The 21,768-nt window shown below is 40.0% G+C and overlaps 3 protein-coding genes and 1 long non-coding RNA gene across 10 annotated transcripts in view; 1 reads left to right on the forward strand and 3 right to left on the reverse strand.

Annotated features, from left to right (window-relative positions):
* cd276 (CD276 molecule) overlaps positions 1-3,097 on the reverse strand; it is a 74,508-nt gene extending 71,411 nt beyond the window's left edge. The window contains exon 1 of one of the 2 annotated variants that reach the window (XM_042514260.2): positions 2,779-3,092. The gene's annotated coding sequence lies outside the window, so the exon portion shown is untranslated. Of the gene's footprint in view, positions 1-2,778 lie in introns of both variants that reach the window. The other variant, XM_042514325.2, reaches the window with a different exon arrangement.
* A 945-nt stretch (positions 3,098-4,042) lies between these two features.
* Positions 4,043-10,228, forward strand: ubl7b (ubiquitin-like 7b (bone marrow stromal cell-derived)). Of its 3 annotated transcripts, none has more exons than XM_042486370.2 (11): positions 4,043-4,199; positions 5,126-5,306; positions 5,437-5,556; positions 5,655-5,740; positions 8,270-8,354; positions 8,456-8,513; positions 8,634-8,767; positions 8,991-9,040; positions 9,137-9,313; positions 9,513-9,626; positions 9,839-10,228. In XM_042486370.2, the coding sequence occupies exons 1-11, from the start codon at positions 4,197-4,199 to the stop codon at positions 9,977-9,979; spliced, it is 1,149 nt and encodes a 382-aa protein (XP_042342304.1). In that variant the 5' UTR covers positions 4,043-4,196; the 3' UTR covers positions 9,980-10,228. The 3 variants fall into 3 exon arrangements, with proteins under 3 accessions (XP_042342304.1, XP_042342313.1, XP_087936082.1); XM_042486379.2 differs by having other exon boundaries at positions 4,061-4,199; positions 5,130-5,306; XM_088079956.1 differs by lacking the exon at positions 4,043-4,199 and having other exon boundaries at positions 5,123-5,306.
* LOC148190444 (uncharacterized) lies at positions 9,619-12,845 on the reverse strand. Its single transcript, XR_015776965.1, has 3 exons — positions 12,802-12,845; positions 11,934-12,069; positions 9,619-10,002 (listed from the first exon to the last, which is right to left on the reverse strand). It is a non-coding gene; the product is annotated as an uncharacterized LOC148190444 (long non-coding RNA).
* Positions 12,846-16,270: 3,425 nt separating this feature from the next.
* Positions 16,271-21,768, reverse strand: part of shf (Src homology 2 domain containing F) — a 109,427-nt gene continuing 103,929 nt past the window's right edge. For all 4 annotated transcript variants that reach the window (XM_042514418.2, XM_088079967.1, XM_042514487.2 and 1 more), the window contains one exon: positions 16,271-19,763. In XM_042514418.2, the coding sequence (XP_042370352.1) occupies positions 19,577-19,763 (187 nt within the window). In that variant the 3' untranslated portion in view covers positions 16,271-19,576. The remainder of the gene's footprint in view (positions 19,764-21,768) is intronic.

The raw sequence follows: 21,768 nt of genomic DNA on the forward strand, positions 1-21,768 counted from the left end.
CGACTGACCTTCTGGGCTGAAATGTCTCATTGGCATATGGCAGGCATCACTGCCAAGCTCCTAAAACCATTGGGAACCACTCAACCCTTGATGATAGGGACATTTCCAACCTGGAAGACAACAGTCCCATCGCATCATGGCATGAAAGTGTGCCTTTCAAAATGCATATGGTAGCAGTGGTGAGAATTTCGCAAGCTGTCTTTAGGGATGACTGGATTCACTTTGTGCGGGGAAATCTTCCCCATAGTAGTCAAGATAATTACTGCATTACGTGGCCAAATGATACATTAGCTCCACACACTAAAGAAAGAGGAGCTCCATAAACTTCAAGAAAGCTTTATGACTCAGATGTTGTACAAAAGTTTTACTATCCAACTTTCTTTATAGGTACTGAAACCCAAATTTACCTTTCACACTAGGCTATGCATCAGTGTCATACAAAAAAATCTAATAATAGGCATGCGAATGCAACTAGACTGCATATTTTTATCCTGTTGATAATTAGCATCTGAGACAGTGAAGGCTGGTGTATCTCTCTGTTTGAAATGTGACAAATACTCCAACATCCTGCATTTGTAAAGCCACAGGAGCCAATTTGGTATAACCTTTATCTTATGGCAGCTTGACATAGTATATGTGCAATAATATGGAGATGAAAAAGTACTATAAATTGGCAAGCTGTCACATCCCTGACAAAAAAACAAGGAATAAAGCCGAGCATGCTGCATGTTGTCAAATAACATCATAATCTCTACACCTTATCAAAAATAATTTCCTGCATGAGTCAGAACAGCAAATGCTACATCCTCCTACATTTCACGGGAAGCTGTACCTTCCAGCGGAGCACAGCTGCACTATCATGTGATAAGAGCACCATGAGGCCAGGCAACAGCCTCACTGCAGCCCAAAATACAGCATCTAGAAAAAATAGGCATAGTTCAGTGTAGCAGGAATATGTTTTTTCCTTTATTTTTCTTTTTTTTCTGTTAAAGGTGAAGTGTGTAAAATCTAGGGTGATTTGGTTGGGTCTAGTGGTAAATTGCAGACTGCAACCAGCTAAAACTTCTCCTGGCTAGACTTCCTTCAGTGTTCATTATGGTTGGCAGATTATCAGCCTGGCTGATCATATCAGGCTCAGTATTTAGCATTTTGCTGATTGTCTGTATCTGCGTTTTATTTTAATGATCACCAATAAAACTAACAACTGACAAACAGATTTCCATTTTTTCTGTAAATGCATATTGTTTACAAATATCAGTCTCATTAACTACTGATTATCAAAAAACAATATCAGATGTCCACTAGTTTTTATTATTCAAGAGGTTTTTATCGTGAGCCAAATTATCCGTAGAGGTCTCTTTCTTTCCAAAACTAACGGACCCGGTGATTTAAACCAATCAAAAACTGAACAAAGCAATTTCATCTTAAAAATCCATGTATTTCACACGCACTTTAGAATGGTGCTGTGGGCGGCTAGTCCAACACATACTAATGTAAAGTCAGCTTTTTCTCTGATATCATAAGATTCAGAAATCTAGAAGGTTTTCACCAGAAGCAGAACTATCCACAGAGGTTACTGTCACTCCAAAACAAACAGATCAGGGGTTTAAACCCACTAGAAACACTAAATAAAGCACTTTTAAGATACAGACATTGAAACTCCGACACTGCTCATTGCAGTTGAGCTTCTTACAACGGTGGCCAACGGAAAAAATGCGAAAACACAAATGGCCATATCTGAAACCTGTATTTGGTTTGAACCGTCTGGGCTACTGTAGAAACATGGCAATACAACATGTCGATCTCCATAAACGAGGACCCGCTCCCCAAGCAGATATAAGCAGCTCATTCTAAGGTAAGGAGAACACAACAATTCCTATTTTCAGGTGATTATACACTAAAAAAACAACAACATAGTCATTATATCAGATTCCATTTCTGACGGTATATCCCCTTAAATCTGACACACTGGTCCTTTAATTATCTGTGGACCCCTAATATTTGTCTTGTAACTCCTGGTTGGGCCTTGAACCTCAGGTTGGGAACCACTGTGATGGAGCCTAACCTGACACAGTTTATACCATCCACAAGAGAGTTAAAGAGAAAGAGAGAGAAAGAGAAGAAGACATGGGAGTAGATGAAGAAGACGTAAAAGAAGAAGAGGACGAAAAGGAAAACACACTTGGTCCTACACATTAAGTTTGTTTGTTTGTTTGTTTGTTTGTTTTATAAGGCAGCAGCTACCAATGTTTGAGTGAGGATTTATCCTACTTTAAAAAACAAACAAACAAAAATGGCTGACACATGACCTCAATGCAAGACTGGAGATAAAGTGTGTCACTTTCCCAGCAAATGTAAAGTCATGAATGTCACTTTGATGTCCCCATTTTGGGTCATGGAAGTTTCTGGGACACAGATTAAATGCACTCATGCAGTGTTGCCTTTTTGTCAAATGGGGGCGCAGTCCATTTCATTCATAAAGGCAGCTCGCTCCATCTATGAACCACTATACTATATAACTTAGCAAGCCTCTGCGTGCTGCTTTAAATCTACAAAAACAACAAAACAACACACCAGACACGACACGGAGCCAGCTAATGAAGCCAGCTATGTGAAGCAGTCGCCCTGCCCCGAGTTCACGGGGTTCTCCTGCTCCCCGCCAGCTGTTGCTCGTTTGACAAAAACCGAAGTTTACAGTTATTTTTGTCATGAGCCTACACACGACAGCCCCTCTGCGAGCCCGTGTTCTGCTATCAAACTACATTTGTCAGGTCTTACCATGTTAGGAGGGCGAAACTTAGAAAGCACCAACCATCCAGCGGCGGTGACTCTTTTCTCTGACACACAGCAGCCGAGGTTATTTTCCACAGTGGCTCATTCTTCGTCAAACAAACACTATCAAAACTGCTGCCGACGCGATAACACTTAGTCGGATAGCGGGTAAAGCTGTGAGCTGTGTTTTCAGAGTGTGCGGGGATGGTCCATTGATTTGGGACGGTTGTCTTCACAGAAACCACTCCTTGCTGCTTTGTCCAGCAGTGATGTCATACCGAGGGGAGAAAAGAGTCTCGAGAGTCCCGACCCCCAGGTTAACCGTTTGTGCACACACGTGTCAACCTCGTTTTATTCTCACAAAAAAATCTGCATTATAATGCAAGTCTTCAAGTTTCCATACGGTTTTTTTTTTTTTTTTTGTCTTTGGACACCCAAACTGACTTTTTATCTTTAGACCGCAGGAACTGTGTGTTTTATCACACGGTCCTTAAACGTACCACTGCTGGCCGTGCATTTTTTATGAGACACGCAGATTTACCTATAGTAGTTCTTTTAGCTGTTATGGAATAATATTTGCGTGGATCAACACATCTTTTCGATCATTTTATTTATTTTATAATGATAGTTGAGAATGAGATAAGAATCAGAGACCTCTTGTAGTTTATTTCTTAAAAAACATTTTTTATAGAATTGCCTTTATGTGATGTCTTGTCATTCATTATTTTTATTTTTATTTATTTTATTTCCTTTTTTTGCCCGTGTTGTTTTTGGTCTTTTTACTTATGTTTATTTATAATGTCATGTCAATGTCATTTTTGTTGTAAACTTTTGACATAAACTCTGCTTTTAGACGTGTTGTTACTAATATAATGAAATAATAATAATAATAACAACAACAATAACTGCTTTTAATAGGGTTAAGGCTATTTTGGCATGGGTCTTTAGTCTTTAGGCGACACATATCCTGTCCTTTTTTAAACATTCATCAGAATGATAATTGCACTTTTAGTCAGACTGTCCTCAAATGAGACACGCAGACCATAAAACTACTGTCTGGAATCCCGTTTGCCCAAGACATTACACAGCTTTGGAAAATCCTGCCCATGCAGCAGGAAAATCACTTGGAAACCTGTGGTGTGCAGACAGTACAGGGGAAAAACAGATAGGCTATGTTACTTTAAAAACAACAGCGGTGGACTATATGGGAACAGTGTCTATGACTTTATTTGGCGCAACACATTTCTCTTTGTCTTGAGGTGTGCCTGGCGCGAGAGACAGGGAGGAGAGTTTAGGTTTACCGCTAGTTAAAGATACAGTGAAGCGAGCGGAGAAGTCAAAGCTCCTTTGTTTGGACAGGGGACGTAAACGTTACGTAGACCACGTGACTTAAACCAGGAAGCGAGTCGAGTGTCAACATTAAAATGGTGAGTGTGCGATTCTTCTACAAATTGTACAGTTGTCGTAGTAAATCTTTGATATTTTTTTGTGTCGTTGCCGGATTGTTGTAAGCCAGACACGCTGTACAAATAGCTAACATTTAATATAGCGAGTCGCTGTTTTTTTTTTTTTTTAGCAAAGGCTAAGCAGCTAACCGATGTTAAACATATATGATTGCTAACGTGTAATATATACATAACATGTAATATATATATATATATATATATGAAATGCGTTTTGCCCCGAGTCCCTTTATCTAACGTGTATTTTTTATAAGGTAACGTTTTGTTGTACTGATCGAATATAGAACTGATCATATTTGCTCTGACCTATTTCCTAACAGATATGTGGAACCGAAATGCATTTACAATAAAATTGACAATCTTTCTGTTAATATTTAAAATTTGAAATATAACAAACTCCAACATAAAACTTTGTCTAAATGTCTCTAGCAAATGTTTGATAAAAACTGAAACTTTCAACATCATATACATCCAAAAATTATATTTTTTTTATAAAGTCAAGTGAAAATGTAAATAACAAATGAATACAAAAAAATAAAAAGTTCCTCCCATACTGCAGTTTTTAGATATCCTTTTTTAATCCCGAGGGAAACTCCGACAGTCATCTACTCACATTCCATTCAAGCAAACAATAAAAGCACAATAAAAGCATAAAACATACATGCACATACACAAAACATAATAAAAGTATAATCAAATACAGGTAATTGGTAAAATACCAAATATCAACCCCAATAATTGTCCAGGCCCTAATCTATTGACCCCAAATAAAAATTAGTACTTTTAGTTGACATCAAGAACCTTGGACTTACATCACTAATAATTACTGATCAGAGCTCTAGTTGCTGTCCATGTCACCATGTTAAGGCTTTGTTTTGTTTCTGTAAAAGGTAGAGATGGCGTCTTCAGACTGGCACCTGTCTTTGAAGCTGGTGGATCAGCCCAAATCCATCTTCCACTTCCCAGAGATGATGCCAGGAGATGTTCCCCCTGGAGGATACAGAATTGCCACTTTAAAACAACTTGTTGCAGCACAGATCCCAGACTCCATCCCAGACCCTGAACTAATAGGTTTGTTACAGCTGTGGAGACATAAGAAAAACCCACTGTACGGTTCTATAAGTTGATATATTTTGCTATCTATGTATGTCATTGTTATTTGTCTTCACATTGTTTTGTTTCTGTTCATATCCTGTATCAGAGCTGGTCCACTGTGGGCGAAAACTTAAGGACGACCTAACTCTGGATGCCTGTGGGATTCAACCAGGATCAACCATACACATCCTCAAAAAGACTTGGCCAGAGCCAGAGAGCAGTTCAGGTCTGTCTGTCATGAAAGTATTGAAATAATAATAATTGTTTAAATTGTTCTGGAAGTGAAAGTCTGAATCTGAACATGCATGCGTTTTTCGTCTGTAGAGCCTGTGAACAGAGCAACTGCAGCCAGGGAATTCAGGGTGTTTCATGCTGCTCTTCACTCTCTCAACTCTGCCTACAGAGACTCAGTGAGTAGACTTGGACCGTTTTAAACGCCCACTAAAAGCCCATCTTTAAAGGAAAGCCTTCTCATAGCAAATCCACGTGTTATGTTTTTCTTTATTCATTTTGGTCTAGTCTGTCACTCATTGTACTGCATTGTAATTTATTGAAACTCAATTAAGTGTGTGCATAGTGTTTGTGAAGGGCTTTGTACCTGAGTGTTTTAAAAAGTGCTATATAAATAAAGCTTTACTTACTAGAAGACACATGCAGCAAGCACAGCACTGACACTTTCCCTTTCCCTCCAATTTATGTTCCAATAAATCTATTTAGGTATTTAGTTTAAGGATATTGTTTTGATAAACTGGCAAAGTGTGTATCAATAGCCAGTTTACTTGAAACATTAGAAGCACAATGCCTGGTCTTCCATCCACTGATCATGTTATTTGTCTTACATTATACATTATGAGGCCATCTTTGGTACAATATATCGGACTTCACAACACATCTGAGATGCATCCTGATTGACTTCTTGTGATGAGTAGTTACTCCTCTTCTAATTAGATTATATCTGTAGGAAAATTGACTATTTCCTCATGGAAAATTACCTGACATTGGCAATAAACTGCATTCAGTTGGTAGCTTCCTCATGCTTCACACAGAAAAAAAAAAAAAATCATTAAATAGGGTGTCCTTCACTGCCGAATGCAGGAATGTGTTGGGGTGTTTGCGCTACACAAATTTTTTGGACACACATCCTTGACCTGGAGACTATTTGGCTTTGGTGATGGGATATTTCTCCAGAGTCACTCGGGTGCAGTTACACTTGTGTTCACAGCTGTTTACCTCTGATTGGATCACCCAAGATGCATTTTACTGTACGTGTCAACAGGACCCTGGGCAGCTACAAGCCAGTCAAAGATTATCCTCAACTGGAACATGTTTAGCTCTTATAGGCTGGCAGCTTTCCATGGCATGAAACTGGTAGACGAATTAAGAATGCCAGCATGTCGACTCCAGTGATAAAGAGATAGTTCGGACAGGAATGGCCATATTTTTGACATAAACTGGTGTGAGCTACTCACTACTACTGAGATATATATATATATATATATATATATATATATATATATATATATATATATATATATATATATATATATATATACACACCCACTACAGCAAAGGTGTGGACTTGAGTCACAAGACTTGGGTTCAAGTCAGACTCCAGTCACAAATTTGATGACTTTAGACTCAACTTGCTACTGGACCTAGACTTTAACATCAATGACTGGTGACTTGCCTTGAACGTGAAAATACTTAATACATACATACATAGATTAAGAAGTATGTCAAGGTTGAGAAAGTCTTACATGACAACAAAGTACTGTTTATTATTTTACTTTTTTTTTTTTTACTATACTACTATTATACAGAACAAAATAGGACAAAAAATATGTACTTACTAATATTTACTTTTTCATGATCAAGGTCAATCACACTTGTTTTTAACTTTTGAATAAGTACTTATTTAAAAAAGTAGTCATGTTTTGTAGATTTGATATTTAATTACTCAGACTGTAAGTTTAGTACTTGGGACTTGACTGAGGACTTGTAGGTCTTGACTTTAGACTTTGGTCCCCGCTGTGCTTTTCAGCACCAGATAGGATCAGCAGTCAAACAACATTTTAAACCTCCTCAGTACACCACAGCATCTTTTCTGATCTGTCATGGAACCATTTTATGTGCTGAGTGATACAGAAATGATTCAGAAACAAACAGCAGACTCAAATGTGGTTGCAGACCAGATTGTTTGAGGGCAGATATATTTGATATATCAAAGCTTCAATGCACACTTGTGTCTATGGTCGATGTTAAGGAGGAGAATCAAATAAAGAACTGTACTGTCATGGGTATCGATCAGAGTGCATCAGCCAATGAACTTTCACACAAAGGTTAATTTTCCAAAAATCAAGAATTGTAGCCTGAACATAAAAGGGGAGCAAACACAGATGGGCTGTGACTCTCAACGAAACAAATACAGAAAATTAGAACTTGAGTCAAATGTAACATGTCTGTTTTTCAGGATAAATAATGTTCTTGGTTAAACTAATCACAGACAGGATAAACCAAAGAGAAGAAACTCTGCCTACCAGCACACACGCCCCATGTGACGATAAAGACTGAGTGAAAGGGTGTGCAGGGTTTAAAAAGGGAGTAAACAGGTGACCTCAGTCAGGCTAATGAGGAGTGAAAGGAGCCAATCAGTGCTGAGGAAAGAAAGTGAGATAAGTGAGGAAAAGAAGTGTCAAAACAAAAGAAAAAAAGTGTTTACCGAAGTCATTAAGTATTGATTTAGTGTAATAATGTAAAGTAGTACATAGAAAATATCAGGAAAAGCCAACATATTGTTTATTTACTGTTGTGTATACGAGCAAATACTGGTGCAAGTTTTATTTCAACTATTTCTACAGCAGCTAGGTTACTATCACTTATTCTACTGCTGATGCTACATTTACGAATGTGGAACTTACTGTCTTTTTCACCACATGTAGGTATATAAAATGCTGACAAATAAAGAGTCTCTGGATCAGATCATCGTAGCTACACCAGGGCTCAGGTCTGACCCAGTTGCCCTTGGTAAGACCTGCTCAGTTGTATTAATAATGTAATGTCATCTCAGTGTACCATGCAAATATGCTAATGTTAACATTTCCTCTAACGGCCTTTAATCTGTTCAGGGGTGCTCCAAGACAAAGATCTCTTTGTGCAGTTCACAGACCCCAACATGCTGGACGTGTGAGTGCGACTTGTCTTTGTTATTGGCTCTGATGTGACACGTAATAAGCGAGTACAGCGCAGGGACACAAGTGGGAGGTCATTTAAATTCACATCTGTACTTGTCCGTCTGTTTCGCAGATTGATCGGTTCACACCCGGCGCTTGTCAATGCCATCATCCTGGTCCTGCACTCTGTGGCGGGCAGCATGCCCGCTCAGTCCAGTGCCAGCTCTTCTCGCAATGTCTCTGCCAGTTCTTACAGCGATATGCCAGGTGAGCAAGGACGATGTCGCAGTAAAAGCAGACAGAATCTGGCATGCAAGAGAGGATCGCTAGTGTTCACGAAAAATTCCTGTTGACAAGCTCCAGATATTGAAACAATTGATTTGATGGAGACAGCAGTAAAATATTTTGATGAAAGGCATCAGATAATTAGTGGTACCTTAGTGTCTCTCTGTGTTTTCACTGGAAATGGACAATTATTTTTATCATGCAGGTGGCTTCATGTTTGAGGGCATGTCTGATGACGAGGAAGATTTCCAGTCTGTGAGTCACTCTGCTTGACGCTCAACATCAGACATCATGTACAGGAAAGCTGATGATGCAAGGGGGGTTTTCTGTGTGTCTAAATGTGTGTAACAGGGGAGCCCAGCAGGTCCCTCCAACAGAGCGGGAGGCTCAGCGGGAATACGACCGGTGTCTCTGAGCCACAGTGGAGCGACAGGCCCCCGACCAATAACACAGAGTGAGCTGGCAACGGCTTTGGCCCTCGCAAGCACTCCCGACAGCAGTGCGGTCACTCCGACAACTTCAAGCCAGGTGAGCTGTATTTATATTTGGAAATAGATAAACAGATGCATGCTTTTTTTAACTACTGAACTGATTAAGAATTTACTTAAGATTATAATATGACACATTTAAGACATTTACATGTATTGAAAACATGACACAAAACCTGGCCACGTTACTGCAGATAAATACATGAATCATTTGCTATTCTTTTCCGTCTTCGATCTAGGCCGACCCCTCCAGTGGTGTAGCCCCGATGCCAGCAGGGACCCCAGTCAGTAATGATCTGTTCAGCCAAGCTCTACAGCAAGCTCTGCAAGCTTCCAACATGTCTGCTCTACAAGTGAGGCTGTGAAATCCCAGACTAGATCCCACATGTTCAAATATAATATAATGCAAAATTAAAAATTTAAATGGTAACTTGCCTGTCTGTCCTCACTGGTAGGAAATTCCAAAGGCCGTCGAGAAAATGATTGGTGCTTTAGACTCTGGTCTTCATTTTGGTGGGTCTTTGGATAAAATCCTTATCCAGTGAATGTGTTTTTGTTTTGCTAGGGCCGCTGGCAGTCCCAGATGCAGCAGCTGAGGGACATGGGGATCCAGGATGAGGAGCTGATGCTGAGGGCGCTGCAGGCCACAGATGGTGACATCCAGGCTGCCTTGGAGCTCATATTTGCTGGAGGCCCTGGACTCTGAGCCCATACCCCACGGACAAAAGCCTTTATAGAGGAGAGAGGACAGGAAAAAGCTTTTTATCCTGCTGCCCAGACATTATAAATTATGGCTTTAGACATTAACTATACAGATTTTTGTATTATTATTGTTATTAATCCATTTACCCAATTTACATACAGTTTAACATCCAAGCTCCACGAAGGTCATGGCATTGTTTTCTTATTGATGTGACTATACTTGGAATAAATTCAAACATGCTTACCTCATAAAGTGCGGCGCCTGTCTTCCTTTGTCCTGTTATTTAATAGGTGGCATTGACTGTCAGCATATTGCATTGGTCTAAATTCACTATTGAACTGAAATGCTGGTGTGCAATAATAAGGTAACTCTGTGCCTGCTCAGATTTCATTTTTTTAATCATACAAGCATAAGCAATGATTTAATTATTGGGTTGCAGTATTAAAATATGTGTTTCATTTACTATATTTACTCAAACTCTGTAATTCATATGTTTGAACACTAGATGGCAATGTAGTAGTTTGTTTCTGCCCAGACATGGCTGACCATCATAAGTCATTCTCATTGACACACACAGTTGTTTATTTGCCCTTTCTTCCTTTCCTAAATTTCCCATCATGCTCTTGATGTGCCCTCTGCTGAACAGTGTTTGATAAATGGTTGTTTTATTTGTACTTGTGGGCTTTCATTTTTCAAAGAAGGCAATATGCTTAGACAGCCAGTAACATAAAAAGAGGAAGTTGCACAGATAAGGTGATGGCTTTATTAACATCCACTGAGATGTTGCTGTGCTTGTCAGAGCATTGTTACATTTAGCTGACCCCCCTCCCTGCACCCCCAGCCTTATTACAGAGGGCTGCATTTGCTTTGTCTTGTCTCCCATCAGGGTATTTTAGGGGAGGACATATTGTGGTGCCCCCCTCTGCCACCTACCGATCTCCATCTACAGTAATTGCCCTGCTTAGTTTTATTACCGCATCTGTGAATGTGACAGCTCAATCAGTGGATTGCCCTTTCATGAGCACAGCACCCAAACAGCGCTTTGTGTCCGTCTGTCCCCATTACCGTTTTATATGCATGCACACCTGCGGGCAATTTCCACCTCCAACTGCCTCCAAGGGTGTTTTAAAAATAAAGCATTTCCACTGTGCTGAAGGAAACAGTGTTGTAGCTTCAACAAAACAATAGTGAATAAAACTGTCACAGCCTTTCTAGGAAATTAAAAAGGAGTCTGCTTTACCAAGATAAAATAGTAGAATTTCAAACCAAGGAGGAGTGATGGAGAACGGCTTTGCATTGATTTCCATTTAGTTGTTTTTCTGCTCTTCTGTAGCTAGTGAGCAGTGAAGCACACATACGTTGTTGTATTTGTGTCTGGTTACTGTTTTTATGCATAGACTGCCATCACAAGCCTCCTAACTGCAGCTTTCAGGGTATTCATAACGATTTACTATGAAATGATGTGAAGTTGTCATGGAGACTACCCGGGGGTGTGCAAAGTACTGTCACACACATGGTACAGAAAGGCTGTTATTGCACACCATATTTAGGCCCCTTTTGTTGTCAACTGTGAGCAATATTGACTACATGTAATCTCTTAGGGCTTTGCCTGATATTAAACCCTCTAGATCCACTCGAATGTCAAACTGAGATTGCAATATATAAGCTGGAAAGAATTGTTTGCACCTGTCGAGTCGTTTATGACCTCTTCAGTGTAAGAGGTGACCATCCAAAGACCATCTAAAACTCTACAACAAATAAGACAATTAAAATATTACTTTATTTCAAGTACCGTTATCTAAAAAGGCCTCAATACAAAATGTAGTAAAACCACAAACTGATTCAAATGCAGTCCAACATAGGCTAAACTAAACAAAAGTAGGGGGAGTGAGCTGAGGCCACTTGTGGAGAGGGAGACTACAGTGAAAAGTGTCCAGGGATGCTGCCATCTACTCACCTCAGCTGCAACTCAGCAATCCTCACAGCAAACATGGTGCAATACACTTGTGTCCCGGTGCTCTTATTCTCATGCATTAAGTGAAGGGATCTCACCATGAGTACCTAGCCTCCAAACAAGATGGCACACTGCTTTACTGAAAGAAAAAATAATACCAAAATAATTAATCACTGGGGTCGGCAGAACAACAGGGTTTCCAAATGCATCATGCTCAGGAAACCAGTGGTGTAATATAACAAAGTAATGTTACTTTGTTACAGAACTTTTTGGGAGTATCTATATTTCAGTTTACATTTCTGTAAACTTTCACTTCACTACATTTCCCACTCCAATAAATTTCTCCTGAGTATCTTAAGTTACTTACAACAAAATAGGAAAGGAGGAGAGGAAGGAAAGTAGATAAGAAGCAACAGACAGATGAAGGGGAAGAAAAACTGTGTTTTGCTCTTTAAATCCTTTAAATGGTGAAAAAGAACTTTTTCTTTAAGTAGGACATATAATCCATTTTTAATGTGTTGTATGTTCAGAAATAAACTTCACAACTCACAGATTTGTAACTGCGTGCTTTATTACCAGCATTTATTTTTACTTTCAATGCTTAATTTAATACCATAAAATTACTTCTGATACACAAGTACAGTAAATATCAGATACCTTAAGGCTTTTTTAAGGTAATATTCTAGCAGGTGACTTTATCTTCTAGCAAAATCACTTTCTGGTAAGATCTCTGCACTTTCACTCAAGTATGGTTTTCACTTTACTTCATCCACCACTGCATTAAACTGACCAGATCATGGTGGTTTTAAACAAAAGCAGCATGAAGTATCGGAAAAGATAGTTTATTGTGCACGCTAAGTTTACTTCATACCTGCCTCACCAAACCATCAGCCACAGCAGGGACGGATACAGGAGTCACAGGAACAAGCTCCGCAACAAGGGCTTTATATAATCAGGCCCTGATTAGGGGAGTGGTTGGGGGAGGAGTCTGGCTTGAGGCTGCGTTCAACAACACTACATGATTACACTGACAAACCCCATCGCATTTGGATTATCCAACATACTGTATGAGAGAAAGAGAGGGGAATCTTTTCTCTGTATTATAATGGTGCTGTATTGCACCTGCTGATGGCACTCTCAATCACAAGTCAACCCCCAAGTTTTTAGATCTCACAGGGAGCAGAAATAATGAAAAACATGCTGCTATTTCTCTTTCTCTGTCTGTTCCGAACTCCCACTCGATTTATTTTTCAGATCAATACAGCCCTTCTTCATTGGGCTTTGCCACCGTTATCACAGGGTGCCTTCACTGCACTTCAACCCGTGGTCAAAGAGGTTTTGAATAGCTGTTCAAATTTGAGATATTTTCTATTTTCAGGTGTTATTCCAGTGATACTTAAATTGGATGCATATCTGTGGAAAAAACAACTTCTGAGCAGGAACAGGAAATGGCTTAAACAACTGGAAAGATGCCTTCCTAATAAATCAAGCCTGGAGCTTTGAAGCTGGCACAAATCTGCCCAATTACTCCCACGGTGACCTGGGTTTCAGGTAATGAGCAAGGTTCTGCACCATGCCATTATAGGCGATATGTTAAGCCAATAGAAATCATCAATGCCAGACCTTTAGAAATGGTGTAAAAAAGCTCCTCTAATCAAGCCTTCACAGACAAGCAACCAGCACCGTTCTCTCCCAGTGAAATCCTCCAACATGCCAGAGGAAGAGGAAAGGATAGAGTTGGAATAATGCCCTCCATCCGCTTTTGTCTTTCTGAAAGGAGGCAACTCATGTGTTATTAACATAAGGTCTGTTACCTGAGATTGCTTTCTGCCTGCCGTGACTGAGCGGAATATGAAATGAGCTTCTGATGGACACAAGGCCATTTTATCCCCTTGTGGGCCATTCATTGCTTTCAAGCCATGCTTTTATTCTTCGCCTTTTTTTCAGCACTCTTTTTGTCCACAAAAGCGTCTTTCATGCATTTCATCCCAGGTGCTTTAACCCTCGATGGAGCATCTCTGGAGGAGCTGCAGCAGCGGGAGAGGCAAAGATCACGCACAAACCAGAGGGAGAAACTTAAAAATAATAGCTTCACTCTTTGTTTTGTCTGAAGATGTAGATTTGATTGAGTCGGGTGAGATGTGGCAAATCAACCACTGAAGTCCTTCAGTGCATAATCATCTGTTATTGAACAGTGTTGGACTGATTCTCTTTTACATTTTTTTTTAACAGAGAAGTGTCATAATTTATAAAATAGAATTATATATCTTCTTTACCAAAGTAAAATGGCCACAAACAAAGTGCAATAATATGCATAATTTCACTTATGGTCATATCATAAAAATGTTCACTATTGCACACAGACAAATGTAAACAGCCGCTAACAATTTCCCTGTCAGAGCCAAATCAAAGTCCGCACTGTCTGGCTCTCAGTTACTGTAGAGGCCAAACTTTGTGTGTTTGCAGATTCCGCCTTCTATCAAACGACTGGAGAGGCTGTGAATGTTCAGTGCTTCCTTTCATTAACCCCCCGCCGGTGCTCTTCCTGAATGTCTGCCAGATGTTTTGTGGCCAAAATGTGCTGTGTGGAAACTGCTTCTGCTGTCACAATGCAACACTTCTAAAAAGGGATTTTAGGGTAAGGGATTAGGGATTTCACTGTTAAATTGCTGTCAACAGAACGCTGGACTTTGAGCAGTTTCATTTACATGTAGCAGTAACACCCCCAGAGGGAGTGATAGCTTGTAAGTATTGTAGGGATGTGTCTGGTTGAAAAGCATCCACAATAACAGAGAAGAATGCAGTTGAAAAGTAAAGCTGATGCATATGTTCTGCCGGAGAAGCGTTTTTATACTGTACAAAATACTATAAAAGCATAAAAATACAAAAACTACAAGACAGTTCACTGTAAAATGTTTGACTACACATACACAGTAAATTACTGGCCATTAGCTCCATTTCTTTCACAGTACGTTAATGTTTTCGGGTTGTCTGTGTGTCCGTCCATCCCTTTTTAATGAACGTGATATCTTAAAAATGCACTGAGGGAGTTTCTTTGTAATTTGGTACAAACGTTCACATAGACTCATTGATAAACTGATCAGATTTTGGTGGTCAAAAGTCAAGGTCAATATTATCTCACTTTTGGGACTGCAATATCTTAATAACAGCCAGAGAGAATTTTTTCAAATTTGGTACAATTTGGCACTTGGACTCAACAATAAGCTGATGAGATTTCAGTGGTCAAAGGTCAAGATCACTGTGACTGTGCATCCATCTCACTCCTGTGAAAGCAATATCTCAAGAAGGTCATGAGGAAGTCTCCTCAATTTGGCACAAACATTCACTTAGACTTAAGACTTACTGGATTAGAATTTGGTGGTCAAAGGTCAAGGTCACTATGACCTCAGAAAACCTGTTTGGCCACAACTCAAGAATCCATGCACTAATTCTGACAAAATTGTACACAAATGTTAGAATGATGAAGTGATGACATTTTACATTTAAAAGGTCAAAGGTTAACTTCACTGTGACATCAAAATGTTCTGCAAAAACACTTTTTCTTGTTTTAGCATTTTCATCAGTTGCCAGCAGGTTATTTGAACATGTAAAAATGTAAAAATTCAAAAATATGGACAATTAATTTTTCAACAATAGATGACTATCAAATGAATAGTTAATTCAGTTTAAATTTGACCTTTTTAAGGAAGAATTCACACTTTTCCCCATAACTGGTATCTTAGCACATGTTTCTTTCAGCATACTTCTTAGCAAATTAGTGTGAAATGATTTTACACACCCATCATGAAGCATTGCCACTGGAAATCTACACTAGTTTGCTGTATCCTCTTCTGGTACTTAAGGCAAAGTCTTTCTCTAAATGCCAAGAATGATATATAATTTACACTTCATTAAATTTACAATGCAGACAAAAATAGCCTGCATTCATAAAATACTGCTATAAATTTCTTTATTGAAAAAATAGGCTAGGGGTGCAAATTCTTGAAGCAGCAAACCAGTTGTACTGTAGGAAATATGGACTAGCAAGCTTGGAACTGATACACATCAAGCAAATGCTTCTGGGATGAACAACGGAGTGAAAAAAATATTACAGGACTGTGCAACAAAGTGGATCAATAGAGGACTACAAGTGCTGGAGTACTGGCTTGATAATAGCTCCAGCTCTCTGTCCTTGACTCAAACAATGGTCGCTCTCCACTATTTGTCAAAGGGCTTCACCATGGTAACGGGTGATGGTAAAGACACAGGAAGGGGCTTTTCCGCTGCCAAATAATTATGCGTTTGGATAAAAAAAGATCACTGAAACATTATATCACACATTAACTCATAAACCCAATTTTATTTACTTTGAACCTTGATGCCTCTATGTCCCCATACAATACATTCAGTATATACATTTGGCCATGAGGGACTGTACAGAGATATGTTATAGTAGTGCATACACACGTGGCACGAAAATGTACACAAAGGAAACTCACACGTGCCACTTTACCACAGTAAAGTCATACACACAGGGCAAGTCAATGGCTGATGGTTGCTTACACCAGTACACACACACACACACACACACACACACACACACACACACACACACACACAAAAACACTGTTTCATGCATGCACAATTGTTGTATGCATTGCACACTCTCACACGCACACACACACACACACACACACACACACACACACGCACGCACGCACACTTTAAGACACTTCCGAGGGAGGAGAAGGACTCTTTCAGGTTCTCAGAATAGAAATTAACGAATGTGAGTGTGTCTGCCGATTGCAACAAATCCCTCCCCCTGTCAGAACAGCCCTCAGTCTCCCCCTCATTTTCCTTTTCTCCAAAGCTAAGGCCTCTCTGTAGGCAGTTTGGCCATCATACGCAGGCTCTTTCCTATAGTAGAACACTCATCAGCAGCAGTAACTAAATAAAGAACCTTTACTGTCAACATTTCATCTCTGAAACAGGGAACATTCGGAACATAAAGGACACATCACAAATAGAGTTTATTTCATTTGCATTTCTTCTTAAAATATCTTCTCTCAAGGAAATACATAGGTCCACTTTGACAACATACTATTCCTCAATAAAGCTGCAGAGGCTGCCGTATCACATGAACAAACACCCTCGTATGACATACTTATCTAATGACAGCAACATCTGTCTGCTCACTTACTGCTCCAACAAAATAAATGTCTGTATACATCCCACTTTCTGCAAACTATTCCCTTTAGCTATCAATCGGGTCATTCTGCTGATTACATCTCCTCCTGGTGGACTTTTGTACCATCACATTTGTCATAAACATCTGGTGGAGGCACACACTCCAATCATTTTCCCTTCAATGACTGCAGTTTAGAGTTGCATAGCACACAACGGAGATATAGTCAAGCCAAAAACTGTATTTGACTTTGTATATACAGTGGTCATGCTCGCTTAGGTCAGTTTTAATTCTTAGCGTCAGTCATTTTCAGCCTGGACAAAAAACCCCCCAAAATTTCCATTTTTACTGGGATTTGCTCATTAAACCACAGAATATTGCAACTCTTAAGACAAACAGAGGTTTCCTCTGAAGAGGCAACAACAGGCGTTAGGCACTCTCATTAGACTCTGCTTCTTCTTGTTTTAATTGGTCAGCACTATTACATGCTGTGGGCTGAAATAATATTGGTTCTGTTACAATAAACTGCAGAGAGTGGGCTGCCAGACGGATGTCATTCCTAGGAGTTGCTAAAATAAAATGTGGTTAATGAGAAAATACAAGAAGTTAAAATTAATGAGTAAGTGGGGCTGAACTTTAGTCTCTGGAGTAAATGAAAAAGAGAAAAAAAAAGGTGCTGACAACCAAAGAGGTTCAAGCAAGGGCTGTCACCATCAAGAGTTTAAGAACACACTAGAACTCAGAGAGTCTGTGCACAAAATCTCATATGCATACGTTTACTGTCCACATGAACGCATTGGACACATGCACTCACATTCACACATGTATGCACATCTGGTAGTAAAGGGTAGATGATAGAGATTTTAATGCAAAGTGGAAGCATGGCAGAATGAAGGTAGGTGTTTTTTCCGGTGTTAACAGGCCGCGCTGTGATTGGTCCAGGTCGGAGTATATGCGATCGTCTCTCACGCGAGGCTTGACAATCCCGTTGGTCAGGAGACGTCATGTTCCAGAATCAGGCCACCGAGGCAAACGTGCATTTAGCAGAACTCGAAACAACAAAAAAACGCAAAAGCACCACAGTAAAAGAGGCTGGAGTAGTCCCAAAAAACACGATCACATCGGCACGGAACAATGAGGGCGGGGGCATCACAGAGGAGTAACACATCAGTAATAATTACCCCGGAATAAATTACAGTCACAGAACAATCGTTAAAAGCAGAACTTGAAATCAGCTGATCTAGCGGACTGATTTGACCCATGCATTATAAGGCATTAACCAAACATTTGTTACTGACATCACACAGTATCATATTAGTGACTATACATACAATTGCTGATCTGAAAAATCTTGTATTTTCATAAAAAAAAAAAAAAAACATTGGGTTAACCGTATTCAAAAAACATATTCCTAAAACCGATGATGTAATTTTATGGGACTTGGGAATGTCGAAGGGAGCGCAGATCGATGCTGCAACCCCATTGTACCTATTGATCTGCAGATGGGTGAATGAAATTGATTTTCTGAGGTAGACAATGCAGGCATATTTCATTCTCCCGATGCAAAGACATTCTAAGGAGGGGTAGCGGGGCTAATTTGGTCCATTTGGACAGGCTCTGGTCTCCAGCCTCAGCCAATTGTACTGTGTCAGATGGGTTGACCCATCCATCATGATCTCCTGCCTGTCTCACCACTGTGGTACTTACACTGTCATTGGTGTGATACACCCACTCAGTGATGGATAGCAGACAGCATGCACTATGACAAGATAGAGAGATCAGTCTGCACTGCTCACAGGCCTGTTATTTCCATGTAGCTGGGGACACACCATTCATACAAGCCCAGGTTATTCAATATCCTGACCACTGGATGGGGCCCATGTGGACAATATCCCTCAACGTGCCTCATAAATGTCGCTTCCCTTGCATGGCCCGTACAATCTTTGAGTCCCCTTACAAACAATTACAGTATCAACAGAGCCTAACCAAATGAGCACAGTCAAACAAACTTGCTCATACACAATTTTCATGAAAAAGGTACATTTTATGATAAAAGGTACAACCCTGTGACAAATGTTACAATGCTGTACCTTTCTTTTTCATTGAGAGTTAAGTGCGAAGGGAAATCAGCTCAAGAATCAATGAAATGATGTTCATCAGCTAGTCAGTCTGCACTGTAATGAAGTGGGTGTCTGTCATAAATAAAATAAAATAAAATAAAATAACAAAAGATTTCTGCAACATTGACTCTGTGTGTGTGTGCGTGTGTGTGATAGTATGCAGTAGGCCTTCAAAACAGGCCTGGAATTCGTCGGCCAGTGAGGTGAGTCAGGATCAGCAGTTTTGTGTTCGTTTTCCCATGAGCCTACTGGGCTCTGTCCAGACGGACAGGACTCGTGGAGCCACAGGGTGACCCAGTGAGAACTGAGCAGGGGCCGACACCCGCAGGTGACCCAGAGCACTATAGTGTCCTGATGGCTACAGGGTAGAGCAGGGACATGTGTTCGGCACCCTTGATGGGCAGCTTGCGGCTGGAGTAGAAATGGATGATCTCAGGCACGCTGTCAAACGGGCAGCTGTTCTGACCCAGGATGTACTTGTTCTCCTTTGTCCGCGACAGCTTCATGTGCATAAAGCCCTGGCTGCTCCTGGAGACAGAAGAGGGAAAGAGAAACAGCATGTTGTTAGTTCCATAAAAACAAATCCAAGTGTCTGCATTATACATCATATTTTCTGAAATGACAATTTCCATTCTTTCTGGCACGAAAATGAATTGGTTGTTCAAAACAAGATGAAACAAGTCAAGACGCTACAGCCAAACAAGAGCTAAATGCTAATGTCAGAATCATGGCAACATTAGCCAGCTCTCACTGAATAAGACTATATAGGTTGACTGTGCAAGCAGCTTAATACAACCAATAGTTATGTTACATTTTAAGCCCTATAGTGACTGTAGTAGTTATTACAGGAGGGGAGGAGTTAAAGTGATGACTTACCAGAAAAAGTGTCAAAGTTTGTGTAAAGTTGGTGATGGATGGGTCAAACAAGTACATGACTTTTATTGAGGAGACCAGTGTTTGTGCCCCAAAGTCAACATTGACATCTTTTAATAATAGTGTAGCATAGTAAGCAAGTATGTGTAGCAAACTATGCAAGTGATGTGTGTAACATGACATATGACAAAAAGTAGAGCCAAGGCTGATGGGAATGCTATTCATTTTGCAGGTTTTCATAAACCAGAGTAGTGGAAAATTTAAATTTGACCTGATGGTGGAGCGGATGTTTACGGATGTCTCAGAAAACGCAGGTGCTCATCCATCATGTAGATGTGGAGACATTTCACTATTTAAGTGAAAACTTTGAGATACTGTTAGTACAACTTGACAAGTGAGGGAATCACAAGGGTCATGGTTATCTGTGCCAAATTTCAAAGCAATTCATCTAATAGCTGCTGAGATATTTCAGCTAGACCAAAGTGGTGGACCAACCGACTGTCACTTTCGTCCCTGAAGCCATGTCGCTAGCGAGGCTAAAAACCAATTTAAAGAGAAAAGTATGTCAGAAGGCTGAATATATGGGGAACTCAACAGATCGCCCCTCCTTGACAGCTCCTTTCTCATTTACTGCCGCAGTAGTTGCTCCCTACAGTACGTGACAATGTTCTGAAAGCTGGATTACCTCTGATAACTTTGGAGCTGTCTGGGGAGGAGACTAAAAGGCAGGTTGCTTAAGGTGCTGGGTTTCACATGCAGAGCATAAGGATGAGGCTAATGAACCGCCAGGATAAATCACTTAAGCTGCTACAATAAATGCACTGCAAATTAAAAGCCCCCTGTGCGTTTCTAGAGGCCTTTGATCAATACATTTTACAGCTTGCCAGTAATCTTCTGCTTTAAAATAGAAAATTACTTTTTTGGGAGTTAAGTGATTCAACAGTAAGCTTTAGCAAGGAACTAGTAGAATTTTAATAGTCCCTATATCCTGCTGTAAATATACCGTTTTCATATTTTTTCTTTACAGAAACACATTAGCATAATAGCTTTTTTCAGTCAGCGGATAATGCTTTTAACATGCTATGACTGCAGTGGGCTCAAATGCTATTTATGCACTTGCTGCAAGTGGGCATTATGGCCTGCCATCAACACAATGCAAACCAGTTCTTTCCAGCTCACTAAACTCCCACATATTCTACTTCATATCTGTTATTTCTCTAATCTGAAATGTATCCCCTGTTGCTGAAATAAAAAAACCCAAAACAAGCCAAAAAGGGGGGTAATAACAGAAGTTTTCCATTAGACTGGAAGAAAAAGGAGAAAAAAACCCCTAAAGGATTACAAATTCTCACCAACCCTTGCTGTGACAAGCAGGAAAACACATCAGGTAAGCATGAGAGCTGCGCACTCAGTAAGGCATGGGGCCAGTTTGTGCTATCTGCACTGTGCATTCTGTTTGTGCCAAAGTTCGTGTGGAACAGGACTCTGGTGAGCACATGCAATATAAGTGTGTGTACCGTGTTAACTACAAGAGATATCATTTATTCTATCAACAAAACTAAGATGTGAGAATGTCATTCTGATTCCATTTGTTTAATGAGCTATAATGAGAACGTGATTAAGAGTGTTGATGAGGTTTACAACCTTTATGGAATGCCGT

The sequence above is a fragment of the Plectropomus leopardus genome, chromosome 1 (genome assembly GCF_026936395.1).
Source record: "Plectropomus leopardus strain MGB_pleo_1.0 chromosome 1, ASM2693639v1, whole genome shotgun sequence".
Taxonomy (NCBI): Eukaryota; Metazoa; Chordata; class Actinopteri; order Perciformes; family Serranidae; genus Plectropomus; species Plectropomus leopardus.

What these genes read in the sequence shown, in the direction of transcription:
- ubl7b (XM_042486370.2), top strand. An exon ending in AGAGCCAGAGAGCAGTTCAG is followed by an intron (nt 5,557 to 5,654) that starts GTCTGTCTGTCA and finishes TTTCGTCTGTAG; the next exon opens with AGCCTGTGAACAGAGCAACT. An exon ending in ACGAGGAAGATTTCCAGTCT is followed by an intron (nt 9,041 to 9,136) that starts GTGAGTCACTCT and finishes TGTGTGTAACAG; the next exon opens with GGGAGCCCAGCAGGTCCCTC.